Source organism: Vicia villosa, linkage group LG3 (genome assembly GCF_029867415.1).
Source record: "Vicia villosa cultivar HV-30 ecotype Madison, WI linkage group LG3, Vvil1.0, whole genome shotgun sequence".
Classification (NCBI taxonomy): Eukaryota; Viridiplantae; Streptophyta; class Magnoliopsida; order Fabales; family Fabaceae; genus Vicia; species Vicia villosa.
In genome coordinates, this window is record NC_081182.1 from 64478020 (window position 1) to 64490011 (window position 11992).

The window sequence follows — 11992 nt, forward strand, 5'->3', positions numbered from 1 at the left end:
CTGATTATATGCATGAGCGGGTGATACGTCTGTTCGGGTTCACCCAGACTATTCCCCAGGATCCTTCTGTATCTGCCCCTCCGACGGTGAAACAGAGGGATATGGATGTTTTGTTTGGTAATTTTGAGAATCATCTTGTTCCTGAAGAAGCCAGGAGTACCGTAGCATCAGACGACTGGAGTTACGAGTACGATTACATTATATGTTTCTTCCGGGTGTCCCATCCATATAAGATAAAGGATGCTCTAGGGAACCCATCGAAGCTAGTTCATCAGGAGATCCTAGAGGAGGAGCAAGCTAGGGCCGATCATGCGAATGACGTGTTGCCTAGGCGTTGTCGTATCATGGAGCTTGTGCGGGATGGTATTGACAAGGTTTCTTTTCTGATGGATCCGATGTTAGAGGTGTTTTGGATGTCATCATGAAGGAGACTCTGTTTTACAGGAGGCATCGGAGGGACGCCTCGAGGGTGGCAGAGTGACTCATCATCTGTCATACCCAGTAGTATTTGTTGATGTTTTTTTTTTATTTTGGTTATAGTTTTTTGTTATTGTATTTGGATTAAATTTTTTGTGTTTGGTACTACCATAGCACTATATATATATATATATATATATATATATATATATATATATATATATATATATATATATATATATATATATATATATATATATATATATATATATTCCAATTGTCTTGGTTTTATGAACTGTATAGGTATTTGTATTTAGTGCGAAAAAACCGCAAATATATTAAAGATAAAAATGACATATTTCTCGGCCTAAAATATTTTTGCTACTGGTAACATTAAAAATAAAAATATATTACAGGTTTTTCTACCGCAAATATAATTCCGGTTTTAAATCAATTATAATAAAAAAAGGTGCGTTCCGAAAATATACTTTCGATTTTAGAGAAACATTTTAAAAATTGCAAGGTTTTTTTTCTGCATGAGGTGAAATAAGAAAATTCTTTTTTAAAGAAGCAAAATGGAATAATTCCTCATCTTTTTTAAGAAACAAAAAGAAATATAAAATCAACTAGCTTAAGACATGCTAGGATTAGACCAGTACATCCAACATAATGATTACAACAAAAAAATGCCAAGAACCCCACACCCAATACCACCTAATTGCTCACAGTAGAATCGCCCTACACCAAAAAGAGAAAACAGGAAAATAGCTCTTCATAAGAACAATCAACCACTACTGCACTAGAACAAGACAAATTCCAATAGAACAATTGCAAATTGATCTCATATTCTGAACTAGTCACATGTGATAATAGAGTACCTTTTCCCATTTAAATCTCATTGAAAAGGCTCAAATAATTTTCAGTAGAAAGCCTCCTATTTGACTTTACCAAACTATTACCAGTCCCTCTTTCACCACGAGTCTTGCAGTCTTCTCTGTACATGTCACGCTATTAGTTGAACTTCAACAACTTCAACTTTATGTTATGATTAATCTTGAAGCTTATTAACGATTTTAGTAATTTGTTTTTAAACATTAAGCCAATTACACACTGAATGCAAAATTAAATAACATGTCAACATTATATTTATTTAATTTCTAAAAAAGATCATTATATTTATGGTCGATCTTGCATTTTCTCTTCTTCAGGCAATCAGAGAAGGATAAAATATAAGATCTTTAGGAAGAGCTAAGTGCATCCTTAACCACCTAAAAATAACTATAGTAAATCATCCACATTAATACCGATAGATTATCCAAAATTCAATCCATTGAATTTTGAACCATTACATTGGTTATAAAATCAATCACAAACATAAACATCAATCTTCAATAGCATCATCTTCCACATTAGGTGTGCTTATACTTAGCACCTTATCTATATTATCCAAGGCATTTTTTGCTGCTCTATAACGTGCAATGTCTTTCTTAGAGCGATAACTGCCTCTTGCAACAAATTTCTGATTTATAAAAACATCAATGCTTGTAGATTCTTTCCACAAGTCCACAAATTGTAATTTAAATTTTTTCTTCTGACAAACTTCATGAAGTTGTGAAACAGGATGCTTTTTAACTGAGTCTGGCTCAATTATAGGTTCAAGTAATTCTCTTGCAACCTGTCAAAAAAAAATCGTATAAGTAAATAAAATTGAATAATTTAATAAAATATATTATTTGATGAATTTGAAAAAATATATGATTTGATAAAAAGAAGAGTGAGTACCTTCCACACGACATCGAGGGACGAGTCAGAATCAATGAAAATAGCACCGATGGTTGACTCAACAATATCAGCGAGAGCTTTAGGTACATAGAGCTGACCATTTGAATGTAAGTAATAGTCATCCATTGCTTTTGTAAATGCTTGAATCTGTATCAAATTGTCAACAAAAAAAAAAAAAGAAAAAAGTTTTATTGCTATATTTAATTATATAAATTCAAAGTTATATTCAATAATAATATATTTTGTAACCTAAAAAGGCATATATATGACAAAAAGGGTACATGAACAAAAAGTGATATAGTTACCAAAAAAAGTGATATAGCATCAACTAACCCTAAACCTTTGAATTTTTAAAATCCCTAAATCTTTGAATTTTTAAAATAGTATTTTATTAATTGTCAATATTCAGTTATCAAATTTAATTGAAAATTTTAAGTCTAATAATGTTGAAGCTATTATCTTGCCCTAATCTACAATTTAAAGAGTGGAATATTTAAACGCACAAAATAAAACCTAGAGACTTACTTCTTCATCAAGATTGGGTTGTTTGTGTCTCAAATACCGATTTAAGCCATGTTTAATAGCCACACGTGCGAGTTTTTCAGTATCAACATTCTTTGATTTTAATGGAGTTAAATCTCCTGGTCCTAAATTTGGATAAGAGAAAAATTGTTCTTTCACAATCAACAAGCCAAGAACAGCATCGCCCATATATTCTAACCGCTTATAAGATAAACCCTTATCTGCGCCGTAAGTTTTGTGCGTAAAAGCCTCTTCTAATAAGTGTTTATTCTTGAACTCGTATTTGATAATTGCTTCCACTTCATCTAGGGGCAGCGGCGGGGGAGAATCTTTGTTGTTGGTTTCTTCTTTTTCTTCTTCCTGTTCTGGAGAGAAATCGTTTTCCTGCTGTTCAATGGTGAGGGCACTTGTTTGGATGAGAAGTGCTTCTTCAAGCTCTTTGTGTGTTTGAGCTTCCATGGTGTGCTAAGAAAGCGAAACAACGGAAGATGAAACTTAAGAGAGAGAGAAAAACAAGTATAGAGAAATTTTAGGTGAATCAGCGTATCAATTGTTGCTAGGCTTGATATGGTAAACAATAAGTATTATTTATTTGTATATAGTTTCATAAAATATTTATTTAGTTACTATAGATATTATTTTTTACAATTATATCAAATTAATTTTTTTAAAAGATTTGTTTTTTTGTTTTTTTTTGCATTTTAAACGGTTTCCCCGAGTAAGGGTTTCAAAGTAATATCAGATATAGATTTATTTATTTATTTTAGTAATTCAATTATAATAAATATATTCCTTATTTATATCAAGTTATAAATTTAAAAATATTCCAATTTTGTAACTAATGAAGTTTTCTCTTACAGGAGATTGATAGATATTTTAATGCAAAATTAAATGAATATTCAATATAAAAATATAATAATTTTAAAAATATGATTTATTTGCAATATATTAATGCAAATTAAAATATGTTGGTATTAAATAATTGTTTGAATTCTAACAATAAATATACTACTTTCTTTTGCCAACAATAATTTTTTTTTTCAAAATTCAAATAGAATATATATAAATATTGTGGCTCTAAAAGCCCAAGAAAGGACAATTTCTCATCTCACCCATGACCATGAGTCTATTATGCACCACCGAATTGGCAAAAATGTCCCCGTGCTTCCGTAGATGCATCTCCGTAAGCATCTTTTTTTGTTTAGCGTTGCTTTGTTCCGTAGATGCACATACAGAATACTTCCGTAGATGCATCCACAGAACAAACACAGATCCGAAAAACCAGAACAACAACATTTCTAACAATAAAAGATGCATTCATTTATTAAAATCGGCATTGATTAAAAGATACATAGAAATTTCCAATAGAAAATTAAGAAAACTAAGAGATCTAAAAAATTACAACAGTTAAAACAATGTCATTTGATCCATGCATCATTAAAACAAAATCAACGCCGCCTTCCACTTCATCTCACCAACGTTCATTTTCTCCGGTCTCAGACGAGGTCCTTGTTTTAAGCCTCTTGATCCTTCTGATGACTTCGTCGGATTTGTACTCCTCCTCTAAACAAGACATCAGAGTCCTCTTGAGTTGGTCGAAGGAATGGATGTTCCAAAATTTAACCGGCATGAGGGGTTTGACGGAAGAGAAAATAACATGCCCATCCCTTCTACGATAAACAGGTTCAGGATCGGGACGCTTGGATGATGTCCGCTGCCATGAATAAGGCCTTATGTGAGCCATTTTTGTGTTTGTGTTTAGGATTTGTGTTTGTGTTTGTGTGTAATGCAACCATAGAAACCCCAAATTTTATAGAAGCCTTTGGTGAATATGTACCACACAGTTTCTGTCACAAAATGTTCCGTAGAGATATCCACGGAAGGGTCCTAGATTTCTCCGCTCCGTAGATGCATCTACGGTAAATACCCATATTTTTCAACATTAGACCCTTTCGTAGATACATCTACGGAAATTTCCCTGTTAGTTTTTTTTAACAGAACTCAATTCAGTAACAGTAGTAGTAGTAGTAGAAGGAAAAAGACACAAACATATAAACTAATACTTGACAAAAAATGATTATATTGCAATGTTATAGAGTGTATATATTATACTTTGAAACTAGAAAATACATCAAAAGAACTATCTCCGGCTAAATCTATTGGAGGTTCTAATCTTGACTTTTCGACATTTAATTCCTTTTCGATGTAGTTCAACCTTTCGAAATCGTGCATCCTATCCACAACACGATCCGGCCACGTCTCGACAGCTTCGATATGATGAAGCATCCATTCCGGTGACGTAGGAGGTATGGGGCATCCGATTTCAAGTAAACTTGCATAAAATGTTTCAATTTTGCGAGCCATCCAACACACATAATACGATCATTTGGATTTGTATGAGGTGCAATGCGGAGCAGAAAAAAGGTTTCCAAAAAACCATAATGCATCAAGTCAATGCATACCATGTCATATGCGCATGCAATAAGATGTCCCATTTCCGGAAATCTCATCCATTTTGAAATCGGTGCGTAAACGCCCAACCAAGGAACAAGAGCTTCGTTAACTGATTCAAATTTAGCTTCGTCTCCAAATACCCGCGTGTACGAGTCTTTATGATTCATTAACTCTTCGATAAGTTCATGACGAACAAGCTTATGATCATCCTCTCCCTTACCAAGCAAAGCCGATACGACCCGAAATCCATAATTACAGTCTCCGCCACATTGACGATCCGGTCGATGTATTTGTACATAAAAATTCGCATCTCGTCGATGAATGAAATTTTTGGAGAAATATGTACCTCTTTGATTGATGAAATTTTAGTGGCAATAGGTGCCGGAGTCGAAACTTTTAGAGCAATATGCATCGAAGGCGGTTTGCTAATGCGAGCTCCTTTGTTTGAACTTTTTTGAGATTTAGGAGTAGGTGAGTCAGGAAAGAGTTTGTCGACGTGCTCAAAATATGAAAGAGACCGTGTAGTCGAGTTGTCATTCGGCGTAGGCTTCACTTTGTTCGGAGCACCCTTTGTCTTACCCAGTTAAGACAGCGGTTTCATGTCGGTTGTTTCTGGAAATCCAATCTTCTGCAATTGTTCTTTGATGTATAGTTTCATGTTGTTACCGGTGATCGCGACTTTGCGTGTCTATTAGTCGAGATAACTGCAAGTGCACAGTCGTGTCGTGTATTTTTAAAAGATATCGAATCCACAGGGACTATAAATCGACCTACCGTTATCTAAAGTTACTATGTAAAGCTAAGGCTAATGATATTTGGTTTTTTTATAAATGGGGAAACTAAAATCTTAAATCTAGGTAAAATATAATAGCAAACGGATATCAGTATGTATTTCATCTAACTTAGGTGATCCGAAGTTCCATTGGCCAGATTCTAATTAAATCAAAGATCTTTACTAACTATGTTATTTAAAAGTCCTCCTCTCAAACTCTCGCTCTATTGATTCAGACTACGATCCTAACTCTTAATGTACGCTTTCGCCATCCCACCAGATTTAGAAACGCTTTTTGGAAACAACGTAGTTAATAAAATGCTTGTTTTATGAAGTCGTTATCTACTTAAATCTCCTAATCTCAAACTCTCGCTCTGTTGACTCGGAACATGCTAATATCCCTAACGTACGCTTTCGCCATCCCGCGCGGGTGTAAAAACACTTTTTGAAAGTAAATAAGTTTTAATTAGTTCTAATACGCTTTCGCCATCCTTAAAACTAATGTCCTATGTCTACTATCCAGTTAAAGATCTCAAACTTTCACTCTATTGATTTTAACCTTTGACCGTCTTAAGACCTCAAACTTTCGCTCTATTGGTTTTAAGACTTACTAATTAAATTAGACATATAAACCAAAAACAAGTGATATTTAATAAAACATGATTAAGCCAATTTATTTCGGACCCCACGGTTAACTTACTTTACATACCGATATCTAAATAAATTAGCCAGACATATTAATATGGTTAAACATGCATAAATAAATTCGGTTCATAATATTAGGCATATTAATTGGCATATAATATATCATGCAATAATAATAATAATTAAAGCGGTAAATAGAAACCTGGATAATATAAATCGGAAATAAAACTTGAATCTTGGAGTACTTGAACTTCCACCACAAGTCGGTTGGATTGTTCTTCGAAAAATTATTCGATCAAATAAAAACAAGGAAATAAAATACTATGATCTAACGTAAGGTTAGATCTAGTTAAAAGTTCACAACAATTTCCGGTGTAGAAATTGTTGTGAGAAAAGATAAACAGAATAGAAAACAATTGCAGGAAATAAAATGCTGGAATAAAAATGCAGAAGAAAAACTGTGGCTGGGACAAAGCATGGTCCAACCCTTTTTCACTTCGTAGAAGCCTCTATTTATAATGAGAAATGTGGTAACTGCTTCTTCACGTGTTCCTCTTTCTTCCCCGAGAATTTAGGAACGATTTTTACTTGGAAAGAGTTGGAGACGTGCGCCTTGCGTGAGAAAGGAGTGGAGAAAATAGTGGAGAGATGGAGACGGGCGTCTCCATTTGTTGAACGTGGCCACTTGTGTGAGAAAGAAGTGGAGAAAATAGTGGAGAGGTGGAGACGGGCGTCTCCATTTGTGACGTGGCCACTTATGTTGGGCTTTGGGCCTTCGGAGACGGGGGTCTCCAACTTTGGAGACGGGGGTCTCAGTTTGGAGACGGGGGTCTCCATTTGGAGATGGGCATCTCCCTCTGTTTTCGTGGATTGGGCTTTTAGTTTGCACAATTGGGCCTTCTTTGCACCCCTTTCTTGCTTCAGCTCCCCTTTTCCATCTTTTAGGCACAAATAGTAGTGATTTTAGCTCCATTTCTTTCCTTTTCACAAATAGTCTCAATATGAGCGTAAAACCTGAAACATCGCAAATACCCACATAATATCACAATAAAATAACATAATTAAAATAAAATAAGGAAATAATTGATATAAATCGAGCCAAATAAACGATACATTTTCGTGTTATCAAATATCCCCACACTTAAACCATTGCTTGTCCTCAAGCAATCAACCAACACCGTAAAAAGAAATATTTAAGCTCGATTCGAAACAGGGGCATGACACGACTCCTAATCATATTTGTGTTAGGCAAATGTTACATCGATAGGTATAAGATATCAACACCAAGGATACCGCAATGACACAATGTTCAAAAACTCCCTCCTTATAAAAACCAATTCGAATTATGCCATTATAACTCAACCTATATCTCTCGTTTTTCTTCTCACTCTTTTCATTCAAGCGCAATCACATTAAGCCCGTTATCCGTACACGCACATAGTAGGGAAATCGGTTAGCGACTATGATCCTTTTCTTTTCTTTAGCACGGGGTTCTGGTTTTTTTAAATGGTGAAGCCCCATCTTTCCCAACTGCGGTTGTGGGGGATCGGACCGTAGTCCACCCTACCAAGCCCAGTACCAGTGACCTCTAGGCCAACCAACAGTGGGTGCTAATTATCAAATCCTTATTGGCTTAACAACCATTAGGCTAAATGACCGGGTGACGGTCACCTAACTTAGAAGGTTATTCTTCAATTAAATCTTTTAAAAACAGGATCATTCACTTATATTCATCGACTCCCTACGTAGTTTGTGCTTAAGATGGTGCCGACTGCTAATATAAACTACTTAAGAGCTACTTTGAAAACTTGAGCCTAAGGTCTCGACATAATGGGCATCCAAACTGATATCACATAATGAGGGGGTTTAGGGTGCCGGAACGATATCGATGTTGTTGAAACATCTCCAAGTCTTTCTAACAATGCCTAAAGTGTGACACTCTCTATACTTTCAGAGTGTGTATGCCATGCGTCAAAATTCAAATTTTTGTTAGAGGTTAAAATTTTTAAAATTTTGGGGAAATTCAATAGCAACTAAAAATCACGTATAAAGACTCGACAACACAACTAGAAGACAATAAATAAAGCAATAAATGAAAGCGGTAAAGCTTCTCCCCCACATTTAAACCAAACATTGTCCTCAATGTTTCGATCCAAGGTGGAGAAGAAAAGACAGAACCTATATGGATGCTACCGGAGGGCTATCACAACCAAATCTGCTCCACGTCCGGAGGAAATACCTTCTCTTATCATGCTCATCAACGGTGTCACCACCAGCAGCAACATTCGTAGGAATGTGCGTGGAGACCAGCTCATCTTTGAGACGATCGTCTATAGATTTTTCGCCTAGATATGGTCGACAAGTAACAAGCGATCCATATTTTTATTTTCTGCAAATTGAAACAATTAAAAGGAAAACATTAAATTGAAATCTCGTGGGTTGCCTCCCACGCAGCGCTTTGTTTAACGTCAATAGCTCGACGGATTAAGAGTGCAAGCACTCAAGTTGGTTCTCTCGAAAATGACTCCTTGGTTGAAATTTTAGCAAACCTCGTTTTCCATGGCCATTTATCAAGCCATCTCACATATCCCTCACCTTTTCTTTTCTTTCTTCTGTGGGGTGGTTCATTCTTTTGAAATCGTGGTGGCGGTTCTGGATTGATCCTAAGTATCAGCTTTTCGAGTTCGGGCTTAGTGATATTATCCACCACCTCAAAGGTTAACCTTACCCTCTTATCACTAATGATATCCTTAGTTTCATGGTCGTCTAAATTTCTCTTTTTATGCAAGACTTCAAATAAGGATGCATTAGTGTGGATATTTTCCAATATCTTCACATACATTATGGATTTGGAGTCTACCTTAGCTTCCACAAAACTTTGCGGGAAAGAAATCGGTGGGGTATAGGGAAGAGGAATAACAATAGGTGTTTTCCTCTCTACCTCTTCTACAACCTCCCTTTCAGATGGTGTTGGTGGATGTTTCTCAATCTCCACTCTTTTCTCACTAGAAATCTCTTCAACCACATTATCACTCTCTTCAATCTCATAATCACTCTCCTCAATCTCATTATCACTCTCCTCAGGAATTTCAATTTGTTCTTCACTAATGGTTATGTCAATATACTCCTCAAGTAAGTGTCCTAGTTGATTTTGTTCAAGTTGGGCGATTTGAGTCTCTAATGCCATGTTGTGAGTCGTGAGGGACTCAACCATAGTGGTCAGTTTCCTAAGGGTTTCATTGTTATGAAGAATTTGTTTGATAAACTCTTGGTTTTGGACGGCTTGTGTCTCTACAAAGTGCTCCATCATGGCTTCTAATCTAGAGTGAGTTATCGTCTCGTCGGAATCCTCCATTGATGTTTCGAAGTTAAAATTATGGGATTCTTGAGGTTCTTCAAAGGGAGTTAGCGTTGCGTTTTGTGTTTCCTCAAAGTGCTTCGTCATCATAGATTCTAGCCTAGAGAGAGTGTGCTTCAATGAATTCCTCCATTAAGATTTCGAGGTTGGATTTATGATAATCTTGCGACTCCTCAAAATGTTGGGCGTGGTGATCGTAAAGGAAATTTGGTTGATGATAAGTTGGCGTTGCATTGAAATCCTCTATTAATGCTTCGGGGTTAGAATTATAGGATTCTTGTGGTTCCTCGAAATATTGGTTATGGTGATCGTAGAGGAAATTCGGTTGAGGATAGGTCTGGTTGGAATTATAAAATTCTTGTGTCCCCTCAAAATGTTGGGATTGGTGATTGTAGAGGGAATTCGGTTGAGGATAAGCTAGTGTCGAATTGTAATCCCCAATTAATGTTTCGAGGTTTGGATTGTAGGTTTCTTGTGGTTCCTCGAAATGTTGAGATTGGAAGTTGCAGAGGTAATTTGGGTGAGAATGAGTTTGTGACGCATTGAAATTTTCCAACAGTATTTCGAGGTCGGATTTATGGGATTCTTGGTATCCCTCGAAATACTGTTGTTGGGAGTTGTAGAAAAAGTTTGGGTGATACATAGTAGTAAATGAAAAGAAAGAAAAAAAATGCCTTAGTCTCTACGGTGTACCGGCGAGTTACGATATCGACTTGAATAGTCCCCGGCAACGGCGCCAAAAACTTGATCGCGACTTTGCGTGTCTATTAGTCGGGATAACTGCAAGTGCACAGTCGTGTCGTGTAGTTTTAAAAGATATCGAATCCACAGGGACTATAAATCGACCTACCGTTATCTAAAGTTACTATGTAAAGCTAAGGCTAATGATATTTGGGTTTTTTTATAAATGGGGAAACTAAAATCTTAAATCTAGGTAAAATATAATAACAAACGGATATCAGTATGTATTTCATCTAACTTAGGTGATCCGAAGTTCCATTGGCCAGATTCTAATTAAATCAAAGATCTTTACTAACTATGTTATTTAAAAGTCCTCCTCTCAAACTCTCGCTCTATTGATTCAGACTACGATCCTAACTCTTAATGTACGCTTTCGCCATCCCACCAGATTTAGAAACGCTTTTTGGAAACAACGTAGTTAATAAAATGCTTGTTTTATGAAGTCGTTATCTACTTAAATCTCCTAATCTCAAACTCTCGCTCTGTTGACTCGGAACATGCTAATATCCCTAACGTACGCTTTCGCCATCCCGCGCGGGTGTAAAAACACTTTTTGAAAGTAAATAAGTTTTAATTAGTTCTAATACGCTTTCGCCATCCTTAAAACTAATATCCTATGTCTACTATCCAGTTAAAGATCTCAAACTTTCGCTCTATTGATTTTAACCTTTGACCGTCTTAAGACCTCAAACTTTCGCTCTATTGGTTTTAAGACTTACTAATTAAATTAGACATATAAACCAAAAACAAGTGATATTTAATAAAACATGATTAAGCCAATTTATTTCGGACCCCACGGTTAACTTACTTTACATACCGATATCTAAATAAATTAGCCAGACATATTAATATGGTTAAACATGCATAAATAAATTCGGTTCATAATATTAGGCATATTAATTGGCATATAATATATCATGCAATAATAATAATAATTAAAGCGGTAAATAGAAACCTGGATAATATAAATCGGAAATAAAACTTGAATCTTGGAGTACTTGAACTTCCACCACAAGTCGGTTGGATTGTTCTTCGATAAATTATTCGATCAAATAAAAACAAGGAAATAAAATACTATGATCTAACGTAAGGTTAGATCTAGTTAAAAGTTCACAACAATTTCCGGTGTAGAAATTGTTGTGAGAAAAGATAAACAGAATAGAAAACAATTGCTGGAAATAAAATGCTGGAATAAAAATGCAGAAGAAAAACTGTGGCTGGGACAAAGCATGGTCCAACCCTTTTTCACTTCGTAGAAGCCTCTATTTATAATGAGAAATGTGGTAACTGCTTCTTCACGT

At 35.5% G+C, this 11992-nt stretch overlaps 1 protein-coding gene across 1 annotated transcript; it reads right to left on the reverse strand.

The window, feature by feature from the left end:
• Positions 1-1512: 1512 nt before the first annotated feature.
• Positions 1513-3269, reverse strand: LOC131655970 (ribonuclease 3-like protein 3). Its single transcript, XM_058925767.1, has 3 exons — positions 2725-3269; positions 2200-2346; positions 1513-2092 (listed from the first exon to the last, which is right to left on the reverse strand). The coding sequence occupies exons 1-3, from the start codon at positions 3178-3180 to the stop codon at positions 1799-1801; spliced, it is 897 nt and encodes a 298-aa protein (XP_058781750.1). The 5' UTR covers positions 3181-3269; the 3' UTR covers positions 1513-1798.
• Positions 3270-11992: the final 8723 nt, after the last annotated feature.